Raw genomic sequence first — 14749 nt, 5'->3', positions numbered from 1 at the left:
CCTGGAAAAACATGTATTTGCCTAAAGAATCACATAATTTCAAGGGGTTCATGGATTCCGTGAAATCCACACATCAATCTTGAGTTAGCAGTTCCTATTCTTTACTGATCCCAAAATCAACCACAAAAACATATAGCAAAATTTTAAAGTCATGTAATTTTGAAATGGTAACAAAGTGTAACAATACAGTTTTAAAACTCATGTAAGATATCACATGGGGGACTTGACTCTGAAGAATCAGTCTTTTGCCCAGAATATGTTAGTGATCTTAGGTGTATTATATCTACAAAAAGGGTTTTGTGTAGCAGATGATGTAGCAGGCCTAGGAGGCACAGCTAGGTTAGTTGGAGATCCAAAAATAGGACAAAGTTAGACATTGTGGGCCTGGGCACAAGCAGAGTTGCATAGTTGGAGATCACAAGTGGCTCATGATATTGGCATGATCGTTACTGGCCACAGTGTGGATGATGGATCAGATAGATCCTGAGTGGTACTGTAATAGGAAAGCTAATATACCAATTGCTGGAAGAGGTGGGCTGAGTCTGAGTCAAGCACCATGGATAGCTCCGAGGCAAAAGTGTTTACTGCCTCTAAGAATCTGAAGCAAGTAAGGCTTTTCTTTCATCAGGAGGCAGCTTTCCTGTCTGGGCAATACTGCTTCTGGCTCTGCCATGAAAGATGGTAGTCAGGATCTCTAAGTTCTTACATGATTGCAGTCTTGAATAATAATTTAAACTTATGGTCCAGGACAACACCGTACCCATGTCTAAATAGCTTCACTCTGTTATGTCAGGATCAAAAAGTAGGCATTTGAATGCATTCTAGTGGATTTCCTGGACAATTTATCATCTTAGGAGACATTTAAATGAACCTCAGCAAACCCAGAGAATTTCTCAATCTTTGTAAAACTCATCACAACCCTTGTCGCTGTTTGTCCCAGAGATGGTTCTTGCTCTCTTCGACTTCCAGATTATGCTGTTTGCACCATAAGTTCTTTCTTAGTACATTTATTCTATCTGGAGGGATCTCTCTTTGCTCTTCGGTCTTCAGACATTTTCATCTACACTGAAGAATAAACGAATAGAATTTAATAGTGAGAGGAAACCTTTAAGGCCATGTAGACCATATAGCTCTTTGTGATTTGTACCATACTTTAAAAGGATAAACATTGCCGTACCTGATTAGAAAGAAACGTGTCTGTTAAATTGCTTCCAGTTCTTGTGACCACCAAAGCATGTCTATAGCAATTGTTAATATTATACAAAGGCTGGCTCTATTAATATTTTATTACTTAAAAAACTCACTACAGAAAAAGTAAAGGCTATTCTTCATATCCCTTTTAATCTAATTTCACCTGATTTTTCTATTTTGAGAAAAAAATCATCTTTTGTTTGAGTGTAAAATTATGAAGCCTTTTCCTGGAAGAAACCTGCAGGTAATCTCTAATTCATTCTTGGCATTTTTTAAATTGGGGAAAACAGAACCAGAAAGGCTACTTTCTCACTGTCATATGCTATTATGTAAAGTGTCAGAGTCAATTTCAAACACTTAAATTAAAAAAAAAAATTGTGTGCACAGCTTTGCATTTTAGGATTTTTCAAACTATGTGTACTGACTTACATACTACTTATTTTAAGTAGTATGTAAAATATATTATTTTAAAATATATTATTTTACCATGTAAAGCCTGATTTTTCAGTCTTAATTATTTATTGAGCAATCAGGATTGCCTCTTATCAAGACGATTAAATTTAAAATTACATATTTAAGTATTTTCATGATTATGTTTGTGAAATTAAAGCAGAATATATTTTAGCAATCTTGGTTGTCATAAGTATGTTACATTCTATGCTTGTGAGACGCAGCCAAACTGAAAAGTGCTATTTTATAAACTTTCCAAAGTTGCTAGAGGCTGCAGAAAAGCAGGGCTTTGATTAATCTGCGGAGAGAGGATGCTTTGAACCTCTAGAAACACCAAAGAGTGAATTCATAATTTAAAAAAAATTTTTTAAGGATTAAAAATAGTTGCAAAAATACTGTGTGGTGGGCCTGAAAAAATTGAATGAGAATTTGATTGAGTTAATGGGTCCAGAAGTTTACCAGAATACAAGAAGTAGAAGAAAAGAAGAGAAAAGAAAAACAGCTGCCAAAATCTTGGGTTTTAAATAGTACGAGGGCATATTTTTTCTTCTAAACTTTCTTCTTTTGGGAGGCAAGTGGGAACTTTGGAATACATTGGAAGGCCATGAGCTGTCTGCAAGGAAAGTTAATCTTTGTTGATGATGTTATCCTCTTTGTATTGTCTTGAAAGGAGGCAGATATTACCTTTTAAAATTAGAAAAGAATTACGTAGCAATTACTTTTGCTTAATAGGGAAATAAATCCTTTGGCAGAGAAATACTGTGTATCACCAGAACTCTTCAAGCATCATTGAGGCAGCTGTATTTAGGATCTTTGAGTTTAACTGTCTCACCAGAAACAAAGGGAGTACATGTGATTTGAAATTAAGGCACAGTTTAGTATCGATTTCTGATATTCTGGGTTGTGGAGGACCTAATCTCTTTAGGGGCAAATACAAGCACATCAAGTGTTCTTGGGCTTTAAAATGATTAATTGTGAGTTTGTGACTTATCTAAGCAGTGTACTTATTTGGTATATCAGAAAATTGTCAGTGACAAAAGGTAGCATTTTTTTTTTTGGACTGAGCGTTTTGGAGACATCAGAAAATCAAAATTTTGTTTCAAATTGGGGGATGGGAAGAGTTTCTGGGGCTCACAGTTGACTCATTGATGTTTTAGTTAGTGGTTCCCAACTCTACCAGACTTAACACCATCTTAAAACATATTTTGTAGTACATGCTTTGCTCTCCTGAAGTGAAATTCATAAGTAAGATAGCTGTCCTCTTATGTAACTTTTTAAGAGTTCTCATAATGTCCTAGCTGTATTAAGGGAGAAAGGAGTAAACTATATCACTTAAATAAGTACTCAGACACTACTAACCTAGCAGGAAGTAATAAAGTAGTGATATATGTGCAAATGTATGTAGTTTGGTTATTGAATGCAGACTGACATAGGTATGTTTAATTGTTACTTAAATACAATAAGTAGTATTTTTTTAATGTGACTTTCTGAAATTAACAGATTTTGGTAAAGTTCCTAATATGACAAAGTACACCCTTTTCTGTATTTATATAGGAGTTGCAGTCTTGGAAAACTGATTGTATGGTAAATGATAAAAAACGTATTTTGTGTTTATATGTAAAATGGAGTTAGTTTCTAGGCTCAAATACTTAAAAATGGGTTCCTTGCCTACATGACTGCATAGTGGAAACTTTTTTAGAATGTGGGCCAATTGTCCCATGCATTGCAGAACATCTGGCATCTTTAGTCCTTGCCCACTACATATCAGTAGCACCTGTTGTTGTTTTGACAGCCAAACGCACTTCCATGGATTTATAAAATATATCCTGGGGATTAGTGCTGTCCTGTTCAGGCCTGCTGAGATGCTTAGAGCGTGGGACTCCAAGTGGTGTATATCTTAGTGTACCACTCTTGCACCTCTCCTTTTCCTGGCTTGTGACAGTGTATGGTATAAAGACATGGGAATAAAATGTGCTATTAAACATTCATCCTCCAGAGTATGTATAGCCTTCTAATAGTCTAAATTATTTATTGTGTTTATTGCTTTTTATCTTTCCTTGCTGAAATGTAAGCTCTGCAAAGGTGGGCTTTTTTGGGTGAAGGGATATCTGTTTATTGCCTAAAACAGTGCCTGCATAGCTTTTTAAATATTTGTTGACTGGCTGAATTAGAGTACAACTTCAGCTTTGGTTTGTATTTCCAAGTGCATACTATATCATTATAATACTAAATTGCATTTCTCGAATATGCCACGTTGTTTCAAAATTCTTTTGTATGTGTGTGCTCTGCACCTAGAGTCCTTGTCTTTTTCTTTTTTCCTCCCTTTTTTACCTGGCAAATTAATAGTAGTCTTTCAGATTACTCATCCTCACTACTTAACATCACCTCCCATTTGACCCCTCATTTCAGTACGTCAGTTAATTGTATCTTTAACTTAAAAAAAATTTTTGTATCTTCTTTTATGGTTACACTTATCATGTGTAACTTACTTACATTTCTGCTTTCTTTCTGTGCTGTTAACTCCTTGAGGGTAAAGAACTCTATCTTATCTCTCTATTACCAGCACCTAACATAATACCTGGTAAATTAAGATATTCACATGTTGAATTTCAGCCTGAAATAGGTTTTAAACTGAATCTTTATAGAGTTCAGTCATCCTATTTTTCTTTTTTTGGTTGTGTTTCTTTCATCTCTTCCCCAAACCAAGATCTTCTCTGAAATGCTAAATGATGAACATTATGAACAATTTTCTTTTGAAGTTCCTAGTAGTTTGTGGAATAATGGATATATTAAATTTGATTGACAATCACTGGTTTAAACACTAATTTCTTAGGGGTCACAATTCCCCCGTTGAGAATTATAAGAGTTTAATTTCTAAAGAACATATGAATTAAATTAGACAATAGATATGAAAATGTTTAATAAACTGTAACATACTAAACAAGTGTCAAGTACAGATATTATAAAAAATATTTCTTGTCTGTGTACCTTTTCTTTCTGGGTTGGTTGTATGGGGGAGAGACCACTATAAAATGATTACTCCTTGAATAATACTCTTTGGTATTCTTAACTATGATGTTATAGTTTCTTTGTGTCCATGGTGTAACACCTAAAGTTAATTATAAAAACTGCACAAATGATTACTTCGTACATTTTGAGCATTTTTAAAAATCTCAGGTAATGAAAAATTTAGATTTTTATGTTCAGCACTCATATACTTATTTATTTCTTGCTAAGTATTTAGCTTGCTCTGAAAGAAAGCTGTTATTAGGTGAGAAAAGGTATTTTTGTCTGAATAATTAGGCTTTAATCATGCATATGCATATGATTATGAATAACCAAGAGAGGCATTAGTATACTTGTAAAAGCAATTTTTTTGTACAAAAATAGAATTCCTCTGAAATCAGTATTTGTATGGTACTTTTACAGTTTACAAGGGGTTTTACTTGTGTTATCTCATTTGATCCAGCACTCTGAATGAGCTATGTGGTAATATCACCATTTTTTAATTGAAGAAATATTCTCAGAATTTTATTTTTTTCCTAAGTCACAAAACTTATAAGTAGTAGAACTAGGATTCAAATTCAGGTCTTAAAAAAGGCCAAATTGTTTGTTTTTCCTACCACACAATGCCTGAGTATATTAGAAATAAAGAACATTATGTTTCAGTGATATATACATAGAGCAAAATTTTAATGAAATAAAAAAATAGTTTGATATTTTCTTATTAATCTTTAAACTGTCATTCTTCATTATATAATAAACTGATCATTTTACCCCAAAACTTCTGTTGAACACATTTATTTCTCCTCATTTTTGTGTTAGATCTCATTCATGGGAAGTCTTGGACTTAATAATTTGGCATTCAAAACCTTTCTTGAATAATTTTTTCAAAATACAGGGTGTTAATTCACCCTAGTCATGGGTAGTTTATTCAGAAGGGCAATTAAAGACTGTTCTAGTTTGCCTTTTTAGGATATCTGGCCAGTTTTCTGATTACCTCTTAAGTTTTTCCTCTTTCCTATTACTAAAGAAGAATGAAAGTAGGATTATCATACAGCCCCGTTTGCTCCAACACTCTTGGTTTATGTGTATTATTTTGTGACGATTATTATCATGCCCTTTTCACTCTTAAAATTATGCTGGTTTAGATGATACTTTTGAAGGTTTATTATCTATTGTATTGTTATGTAACAAATCACTCCAAAACTTAGCTGCTTAAAACTACTATTATCTCTCAGTTTCTGTAGGTCAGGGGTTCAGGTATCACTTAGCTGGTACCTCTGTCCCAAAGTGTCTTGTGAGGTTTCAGTTAGTGTGTCAGCAGGAGCCACGTCTCACCTGAAGGCACAAGTGAGGTACAGTCTGTTTCCCAGCTCACTCACATGGTTATTGGCAGAATTTAGTTCCATGCAGGGTATTGGACTGAGGGCCTTAGTTCTTTGCTGGCTCTTGGCCAACGGCCTCTCTCAGTTCTGTGTCATGTGGGACTCTTCATAGGGCAACTCACAGCATGGAAGCTGTCTCTCTCTCTCTCTCTTTCTCTCTTCATAGGGCAACTCACAGCATGGAAGCTGGCTTTCTCTCTCTCTCTCTCTCTCTCTCTCTCACACACACACACACACACACGCACACACACACACACACACAACTGAAATGATGTTTTATCACTTCTGCATTCTCTGTATTTGCTAGAATCAAGTCACTACTTCCAGTCTTCATTCATTCAAGGGGAGGTAATGCACAGGGCTTGAATACCAGGAGGTAGGGATCATTGGAGATCATTTCAGAGGCTGCCTGTCACAGATGGTCACCCTAGTAAAAAGGAAATGCTTCCACATAATATTTCTCCACAATGGAATGCAACTCATTACCTGTTTCTGTTTTCGTGTTCCTGCAAGAAGAAACTAGCTTCAAGCTTCTCTTCTTTTTGTTAATGATCAATACCATTTGTACACCCTAGAGATTCAACTCTCATTAGAATTAACTAATTCCCAAATTTGATGTCTATAAACATTCTGCTGAAGGGATCCATGTACATTTTCACATAGCATGATTTAGGGAGTACATAAAACGTAACAGGTTTTTAAGATACACATTTACGGCAGCTCAGTTGCAGCTTTGAATGTGTAAAATGTGTAAAATGAGCCAAGTTATGGAGGCTTGCTAAGTCATTTGTTTGAAACCTGGTGCCGGAAGGCGAAGTTCATGGTCTGACCCTGGCTAGCTTTGCTCTTTTTAATAGGCACAGACTGTATGCTGAGCTTTAGCTGGCTGTTTGACATATTCACTCTGTTGGTTGGGAGGATGCAGGGATCACCATGAACACAATCCCTTCCAGCTACTGGAAGCTACACAAAGTAACTTAAAGGGCATTGTTGTTTTGAAGTGAGTAAGCCATATCTTGAAAGGTCAGAACATCAGAAACCTTAACCTTCTTGTTCTGGGCAGGAAAGAAGGAACCTCAGTGCTTCTCATATTTCTGGAATAAATAAGAAGTGTGTATATCAAACTGTCCCCCCCCCCCAGCATTCGTACTGTTGTTGACAAGAATGAAGAAGAATCTCCAAATTTCCTTCACCCCTACGTCACCACTATTCTTTCCCTTGAGGTCTTCAAGATTAAGCTCTTTACAGTAACTACCACAAGAAGCCCAGGACTCTAGGGTCATTGCTCACATAACTCTGTCCATTTACTGTTCTATCTGGATCCCTTGCCTTTCTCCTGCACTTTTCACTGGATTCTCTTATCTTCAGCCTCTTCTGTAAACATTTCCTTCATTTTTCTTAATTTTCCTTCATTTTTCTTAGATTTTAACAGCTTTTTACCCGATGACACTCTCTTCCCCAGCTCTCTCCTGCAGTCTTCTCTGCTGGTGGCTCTTTTTCCTCCCATACTCCTCATATCACTTGCCCTAGAGGTGGAACTAGAGCCTTTTCCTCATCGTTCTTTTCAGATCCCTCTCTTTCTCTCTTCTTGAAACACCACAACTCTGAATCTCATCAGACTACCTTGTTGTAATTATCTGTAGCCCCGCCCCCCCGTCATTCTTCCTTATTTCTTTAAGATTTTAGCTCTTAGTTCATGATCACTTTTTCTAGCACTACTTCTATGTTAATTTATGGAAATTTTATTATGTATGTAGACAGCGTTTCTAAAACTCTCTAGACTTCGCCAACAATCATATCCTCTCTCCTACCTTGAGGTACTTCTTCCCATGGCCATTTCCTAAACTTTGACCTTACTAATAACTAAAATCCCTCCATGATCTCAATTTCAAACATCCTGGCCACCACCTTCTGTCCTCTCAAACCATACTTTCTACTACCCCAGTGCCAACAATCCTTCTTCAATCCCTCTGTTACCTACAGTATATTAATTTTACAACTTTTTCGCTGGCCTTCAATAGGCCTGCCATTATAATCACAACTTTGCATGTACCCTCAACTGAGCTGACTCCTTCTTTTAGTTTTGTCATCCTTGTCTGATGCAATTCCAACCCTGTTTAAATCTAACTCTCTTTTTCATGCCCAAATCTGTACATTTTAATGTACCTGGAGGCAAGCCATGCTGACTTAGTCTCACTTTAGATTCATAATTGTGAACCTCAAGAGGATAAGTGCTGCCTGGCAGTCCTGGTACATTTTCCTGGCCCATTCAGTGTCTTATTTCTTCTCTTTCTCCAAACTGCCAGCCTTCCCACCCCACTCCTTCACCCCCACCCAGCCATTTTTACTCTCAAAAAATAGAAGCAATTAGAGAGAATGTCCAAAAAGCTCTCATTGTCATACTCACCAATTAAGTTCCTCTGGTTATTGTACTTTCCATGCTCTACTTGGTCAGTAAATCTCATTCCCCCTCAATTATTCATTAACATTGTTCCATAAGTTCTCCTTCTGCCCCAATGTAGCATCAGTTTTTCTTCTCTATTAAATGTCTATTACCCAACAAGTATGCTCTAATTTATTCCACCTTTCAAAAAAGCTCTCCTGACTGCACTTCTCCCTTTACCTATTATTTTATTTCCTCCTTCCTCTTTACAATGAAACTCCTTGAAAGAGCTGTCTGTATTTACTTTTTCTAATTCCTCTTTTCCCATTCTCTCATAAACCTCTCCAATCAGGCTTTGGCCCACCACTCTGCCCGTTGTGCTGTTATCAAGATTGATGATGGCCTCCATACTCCTAAATCCAGTGGTCAGGTCTCCATCATCATCTTACGCTACACATTAGTAGTATTTGGCATATGTGGTTACTCCTTCCTTGAAACATTCTCTCATTTGGCTTCTTGGGTTTCTTTCTACCACACTGGTTGGCTGCTTGTTCAGGTGCTCCAGGGTTCAGTCTTCAGGCCTTGCTTTATCCATGATCACTCCTTCAGTCAGCTCATCCCATTTATAGGATGAAAATTCCCTGATTTGTATCTCCAGCTCACAGCTCTCTCCTAAGCTCTAGACTTATGTATCCAACTGACAACTTGACATTCTCACTTGGATATCTAATAAAATTCTTAATCTTAACATGTTCCAAACTGAACTTTTGATCTTCTCACTCAAAACTGGATCCAATCTTTCTCATCTCATTAACTGGCAACTCAGTCTTTCTTGGCTCTCAGGCAAAAACCTTAAGTGTTACCCTTGGCTCTTCTCTTCTTTTACACCCCATACCTAGGGTGTAATTTTGATGGTCATTTCCGCGTCAACATTTATCTGGAATCTTAGCGAAGCTTACTACCTCTAAAACTCTTGGTCTAGTCCAGGCTACCATCATCTTTCTGAAATAACAGCATTATTGAAATTATTGAAATAGCCTCCTACTTAGTCTCACTGCTTTAGTCCTCTAGTCCCTTCCATACATTTGTCTGTTCCTAAAATTGCAACCAGAGCATTGCTTTCAAAACAAGTCAGATCATGTGCCTATTTTTCCAATTCACACCATAAAAATCAAAATCCTTACAATGACCAAGGCTCTGTACCAGCACTGTGCAGTGGAAATACCATGCAAGCCACATATGTAATTTAAAATTTTCTAACAGCAATGCTAGAAAAGTAAGGGGGAAAAAAGGAATTTTAATGTATCTTATTTAAACCAATATATCAAAATGTTATTTCAACATATAATCAGTGTAAAGAATTATTAATGAAATTATTTTGCTTTTTTTATATCAAATCTTCGAAATCTGAGGTGTATTTTACACAACTTAGGTACTGAATTTTGATTGCAAATACTTGTTTGGTATTTAGGTTTCATAAAATTTACAGTTGAAAAAGTGGATTTACATACCCAAGTAGTTTTAAACACTTAAAAGTTTTCTAATAACTGAATCTAGTGTTGGTTTTTAAACTTAAATTTTAATTAAAGTTAAATTTAAATTCAGTTTCTAGCCACATTTCAAATGCTCATTAGCCATATGAGGCTGGTGACTGTTGTTGAACAGCACAGCTTTTTGCCATCTGGCCTCTCTGCTTTGACCTCATCTCCTACTGCGTTCTCCTTTGCTCATTCTACTCCAGCTATGTGATTCCTGTTCTTTGATCACAGCAGACACTTCTCATTTCAGAGCCTTTGCATCTGCTGTTCTCTTTGCCTAAAAAGCTTTGCTCCCAGATGGCTACAGGACTTCATCCTACACCTTCTTCAGGTCTTTGTTCAAATGTTACCTTCTTAGAGAAGCTTTCCCTGACCAACCTATTTAGTATCTGTACCAATAGCTTTCTCAAATTTTTACACTTCCAGGCTGCCTTTTGAAAGAAAGGCAGGGAGAGGTGACCTGATCTACAAAGGAAAGCAGTGAAATAATAAGAATTGTCCCATACACACAGAGAAATAAATGAATATGTTAAGGTAAAAGCACAAAGTAAAATAAGGTTGAACAAATGACTGTATCACCTCAGCTTGCTAATACCTAGGCAGCTCAGAGGATTATTTTTTTGTGTGTACATGACTGACCTTCTTATAGATTGTAAGCTTCTTAAATCAAGGCTCTGCTTTAACATTCTCTTCTACCCTCTTTGGCACCTACTACAGAACTTTAACCAAAAAGCAGTCTGAATTCTCCAATTATGGGCCACCTGTTGATTAGCCTTTTGTGTTTTACATTCTGTGGTCACCTCTCTATCCTCCCTCCTTTTTCAGTGCCAGCTAACTTTACACTCGCTGATGGGTGTTGGCTTCACATGCCCTGTGGCTGTGATTATGACCCTGATTCTTTTTCTTTCCTTGTCCATTCTTGTGCACTTACCCATTTTCCCAAACCAGCTCCTCTAAAGAAGCCTTTACGGATTTTCCTGGTTTATTAACTCCATCCTCAGAGCTGCCTTTATGTGTATATATTTGTTTTGCATTCAAGTAGGGAATGTAAATATGTAAACATAGTTACAATAGAATATCATTAAGGGCAGAGGCAGTGCCTGAGTATTTTAAAAATATATTTAATGACTTCATCATACAGTAGGTACTCAGTGCTTGTTAAATGGAATGAAACAGGCACAAAACAGAAAAGAAAGTTGCTACTAATGGGTGAAATCTATGTTGTTTAAGATACAGGTCTCAAAACCAACTACCTTTTTAAAGAGATGTTGAGAGGCAAGAGATGTTGAAGCTGTGGGAGAGTGTGTGGAGAGGAGCAGTAAAATCAAATACTGATTCCTAAGTAACAGGGAGGATATAAGGTCTGAGTTGCTCAGAACTTACCATGTTGGAAGAGTAGGAAAGCACATGTGCTCAAATGGACTGACAAAACTATCTGTTTTTATTACAGGAATGCTGTTTTCAGTTTTACCCTGGATTTTCTCTTGGTATATTATTTCTCAGTGTATTTGTACAGTTGTTTGCATCCTTATTTAACATTTGACACTGACATCTGGGTAGTGATCATCCCTCATTTCTTTGTTACCCAAGGGATTGGGACACATAATTATTGAGTCTTTCTAACACTATGATTCTGTTATTTTGAGGAAACCAGACCCTGTTGACAGGTACTTTAATGGTGGCATAGTGGGCACAAGAATTTTCATCTGTTTTTTTTTTTTTTTTTTTTACTGCCACTGTTTGTTCTCTATAAATGGAGTATGTACCAAATGTGGGTATTTGAGTTGCCCACGAGGATATTTTGGTAGCAAGCTCATAATATAAAAATATTCTTTGATTTTTAAGTTACTGTCTTGTCAGGAAGTTAGAATTTATGTAGTTTTTCTTCAGAGTTATTTTTTTGTGATTCTGAAGATTAAGCTGGCACTGTGTTGGTGGTTAACTCTTTTCAGGGATTCAGAGTAAACTGGAAAAGTATTTTCTCCTCTCTATAATAATTTGTTGCAAATGGGTAGCAGTACATAAGCATATTTTAGCAGACATCAGAAAGAAACAGCAAGGAACAAAAAAAATGCTTTTTCTCTGGTTTTTAAACTAATTTTGTTTTAAATAATGTTAAGTATTGAAAGTTAAATATTAAAAAAAATCACTATTACCTCCCCAGAATAAGTATTATAAGAAATAACATAATAGAGCAAGCTTTATTATACAAATAAAAGGAGGTAAGTGATTCCCTTTGCCCATTATGCTCTAACTCTCCCCTTTCTTTGTAGTCTTAGCCAGTTCAGACTAAATTAACTGTCTTGGACCTGAAAAATCACTCTAATTCTTAATTATTTTTCCCTCAACAGAAAGTGTGACAACTCCTTTATTTTAGTTTTTATTTTTTACATATGTCTGCCTCCTAGCAATGCTATTACTCCTCTGTCAGTCCAAGGGTCTTCCTCTTGAACCCAGACTAACTCGGTAGACTGTTTATGAAACCCTTACCCTTTTTCCTTGCTGCGAGCCAGACTTTTTCTCCCGGTAGTGGGTACTTAACAGAAGCAACATTCCTATCTCATTCATATGTAGGTGACATCCAACAGTTAATTAAGAAACTTAGCTGCTTCTTAACACTTATGCCCAGTTCATCTGTTGGCAAAGCTTGCAGGACTCACCACAAAGGTCCTACTGTCTTGTTATGTTTTTAGTGGGAACCAGGTGTCTTCTTTCTTCCCATCTTATTATCTTGTCAAAAGCTTTTCTCAGAATTATTTAACACAATAAGTATATTATAGAAATTCTAATGCATCTACCTTAAGTTAGATTATATAGCTATTGATGTTGTAGGTGATGCTGTGAATTTGTGATTTGCATGGCTTCAGATGTCATAATTTTTCCCCCCACTTTCTAGGAAGTAACAGCTAGCAGTCGCCACTATGTTGACAGGCTATTTGACCCTGATCCCCAGAAAGTTCTACAAGGTGTCATGTAAGTAGTATGTATTTAAGAGTCTCTCAAAAGTCTTGTTTGTTTTCATGTTTGAATCTGCCAAATATTATAATTCTGAAAATGCAGGCTTATAACTTTTCTTCCATTTTGGAAAGACCCCTTAACATTCATGACTTTATTGTACTGTTAAAGAATGGTCTATTGTATAGCTGTTAACTGACATGGTTAGCTTCACTTTTTGGTAGAATACTTGTTTGACATTTTAAGGAACGTTTCCTTTGTAGAATGCTTTTGTGACTTTAATATCCAGCAAAGCAAGAGCATAAAATTGATGATGTTTTATAATTGGAAAGGAGTGGGAGGATAGGTCAGAGGATTTTTGTTGTTTTGATTTTGGTTAACTCATTGACTGTCTCTCAGGCTTGGATATCTTAGTGATGTTTTACATATCAGGATTTAGAAAGCAGTCATTAGAAAATTTAAATAAACTCTCGATGACCTAAATGTCCTTCTTTTCTGCAAAATTCTCTGTTTAATGAGAGGAAACATTTTTAAGCAACATATCTGAGGTGATTATGCTTTAAAAAAATTAAATGGAACAAGTGTGATAAGATTGCAACTGCTTGAAAGATGAATTCTCTAAACAGCAGATGATCACAATCTTAACACATTAGTTCTAAGGAACAAGGTCTAGCCTGAGACTCCTCATAGGATTGGGGACCACATGGTGTTCACAGGCCTGAACTCCGTCCAGGGAAAGGAGGACACAATAAAAGGTCAGGATGGAATACATTTGGGATAGCAGTGAAGGCACAAATAGTCCCTTTCTTCTTCTCTTACTCTGCTAGTGTTATCAGCCAAATAGTGCTTTCGGTTTAACTCTTGCTTAACCATGACAAGGCTAGGATGCTTTGTTTTTAGAAGTTTCTACTGACTGCAATTCTCATCCAAACCCCATTCTCCCTTCTCTCATTCCCCACCCCCAAGGCATTGTAAAACGGTTTTCTTGGGGATGTGCATTTGTAAACTGAGGCAAGATAAAAAGTAAGGGCTGCTTGACTATTTAAATTTAGCTAGAAGAGAAGGTGAAGAGCTGAATGGAGACTTGCCTGGGATACTTGACACCTTATTTTCACATCTTCTCAGTCTACCGAAATGGGAGATGATATTCCTTGTTTTCTCATTATGCTAAATAACTTTGTTTTTGTCCCTGTAACTAGGAAACTTTATAATCATTAGCCCCTTTTAGACTAGTTTGATTATTACTATAAATGTGGTATTAAATCATCTGTTAAATCAGTTTGGGTTGTACCTACATACAGTTAGTTGAGGGGATTAGCTTTGTATATTGATAATCCTAGAAATTACTAGGCAATTTAATCTAATCACCAGATTAAGAATCACTTAAGACTCCTCATTAAATAGTTTAGTTGAAAATGTCAGACTCATTAAGTGTTCAGTGAATGATAGTAGAAGGTGATGTTATTTATTATCCCTGCTGCTATGGTTATTTAGACAAAAAGCTAAATTTATCAATCAAGGATTCTACATAAAAGACGTATCTTGAGGTGTAGCCGATATGCGTAGCTAATTCTAGTGTTACGTCTCACTTTAAAATTTTTTATTTACCATAACACTGTAGCTTCTTGAAAGTTGATAAAACATCAAATAAAGCATTTAAAAAATTGGAGAGAGCATATTATAACAAGAAGCTAAGGTATAGTTTGATAGCTTAGTGCCTCGTAAAAAATTGTTAAGTCTTAGACACTTAGCTGTCAGCTAAGACAGGTAAGAATGGTTTTTGTGAAGGAGTGGTAGAGTGGAAAGAGGGGATGATTTTGCATTTGGACAACAGTAGGTTGAAT

General features: G+C 36.2%; 1 protein-coding gene across 3 annotated transcripts in view; it reads left to right on the top strand.

Moving 5' to 3' along the window:
- Positions 1-14749, top strand: part of ARMC8 (armadillo repeat containing 8) — a 90861-nt gene that overhangs the window by 6137 nt on the left and 69975 nt on the right. For 2 of the 3 annotated variants that reach the window (XM_025043599.1, XM_006907202.3), the window contains exon 2: positions 12847-12923. The exons of the other annotated variant lie outside the window; for it this stretch is intronic. In XM_025043599.1, the coding sequence (XP_024899367.1) occupies positions 12847-12923 (77 nt within the window). The remainder of the gene's footprint in view (positions 1-12846; positions 12924-14749) is intronic. 3 annotated transcript variants of the gene reach the window in all.

The sequence above is a fragment of the Pteropus alecto genome, unplaced genomic scaffold, assembly GCF_000325575.1.
Source record: "Pteropus alecto unplaced genomic scaffold, ASM32557v1 scaffold92, whole genome shotgun sequence".
NCBI lineage: Eukaryota > Metazoa > Chordata > Mammalia > Chiroptera > Pteropodidae > Pteropus > Pteropus alecto.
Note: the sequence above shows the minus strand (reverse complement) of the source record. Positions and strands in the feature narration are given on the sequence as shown.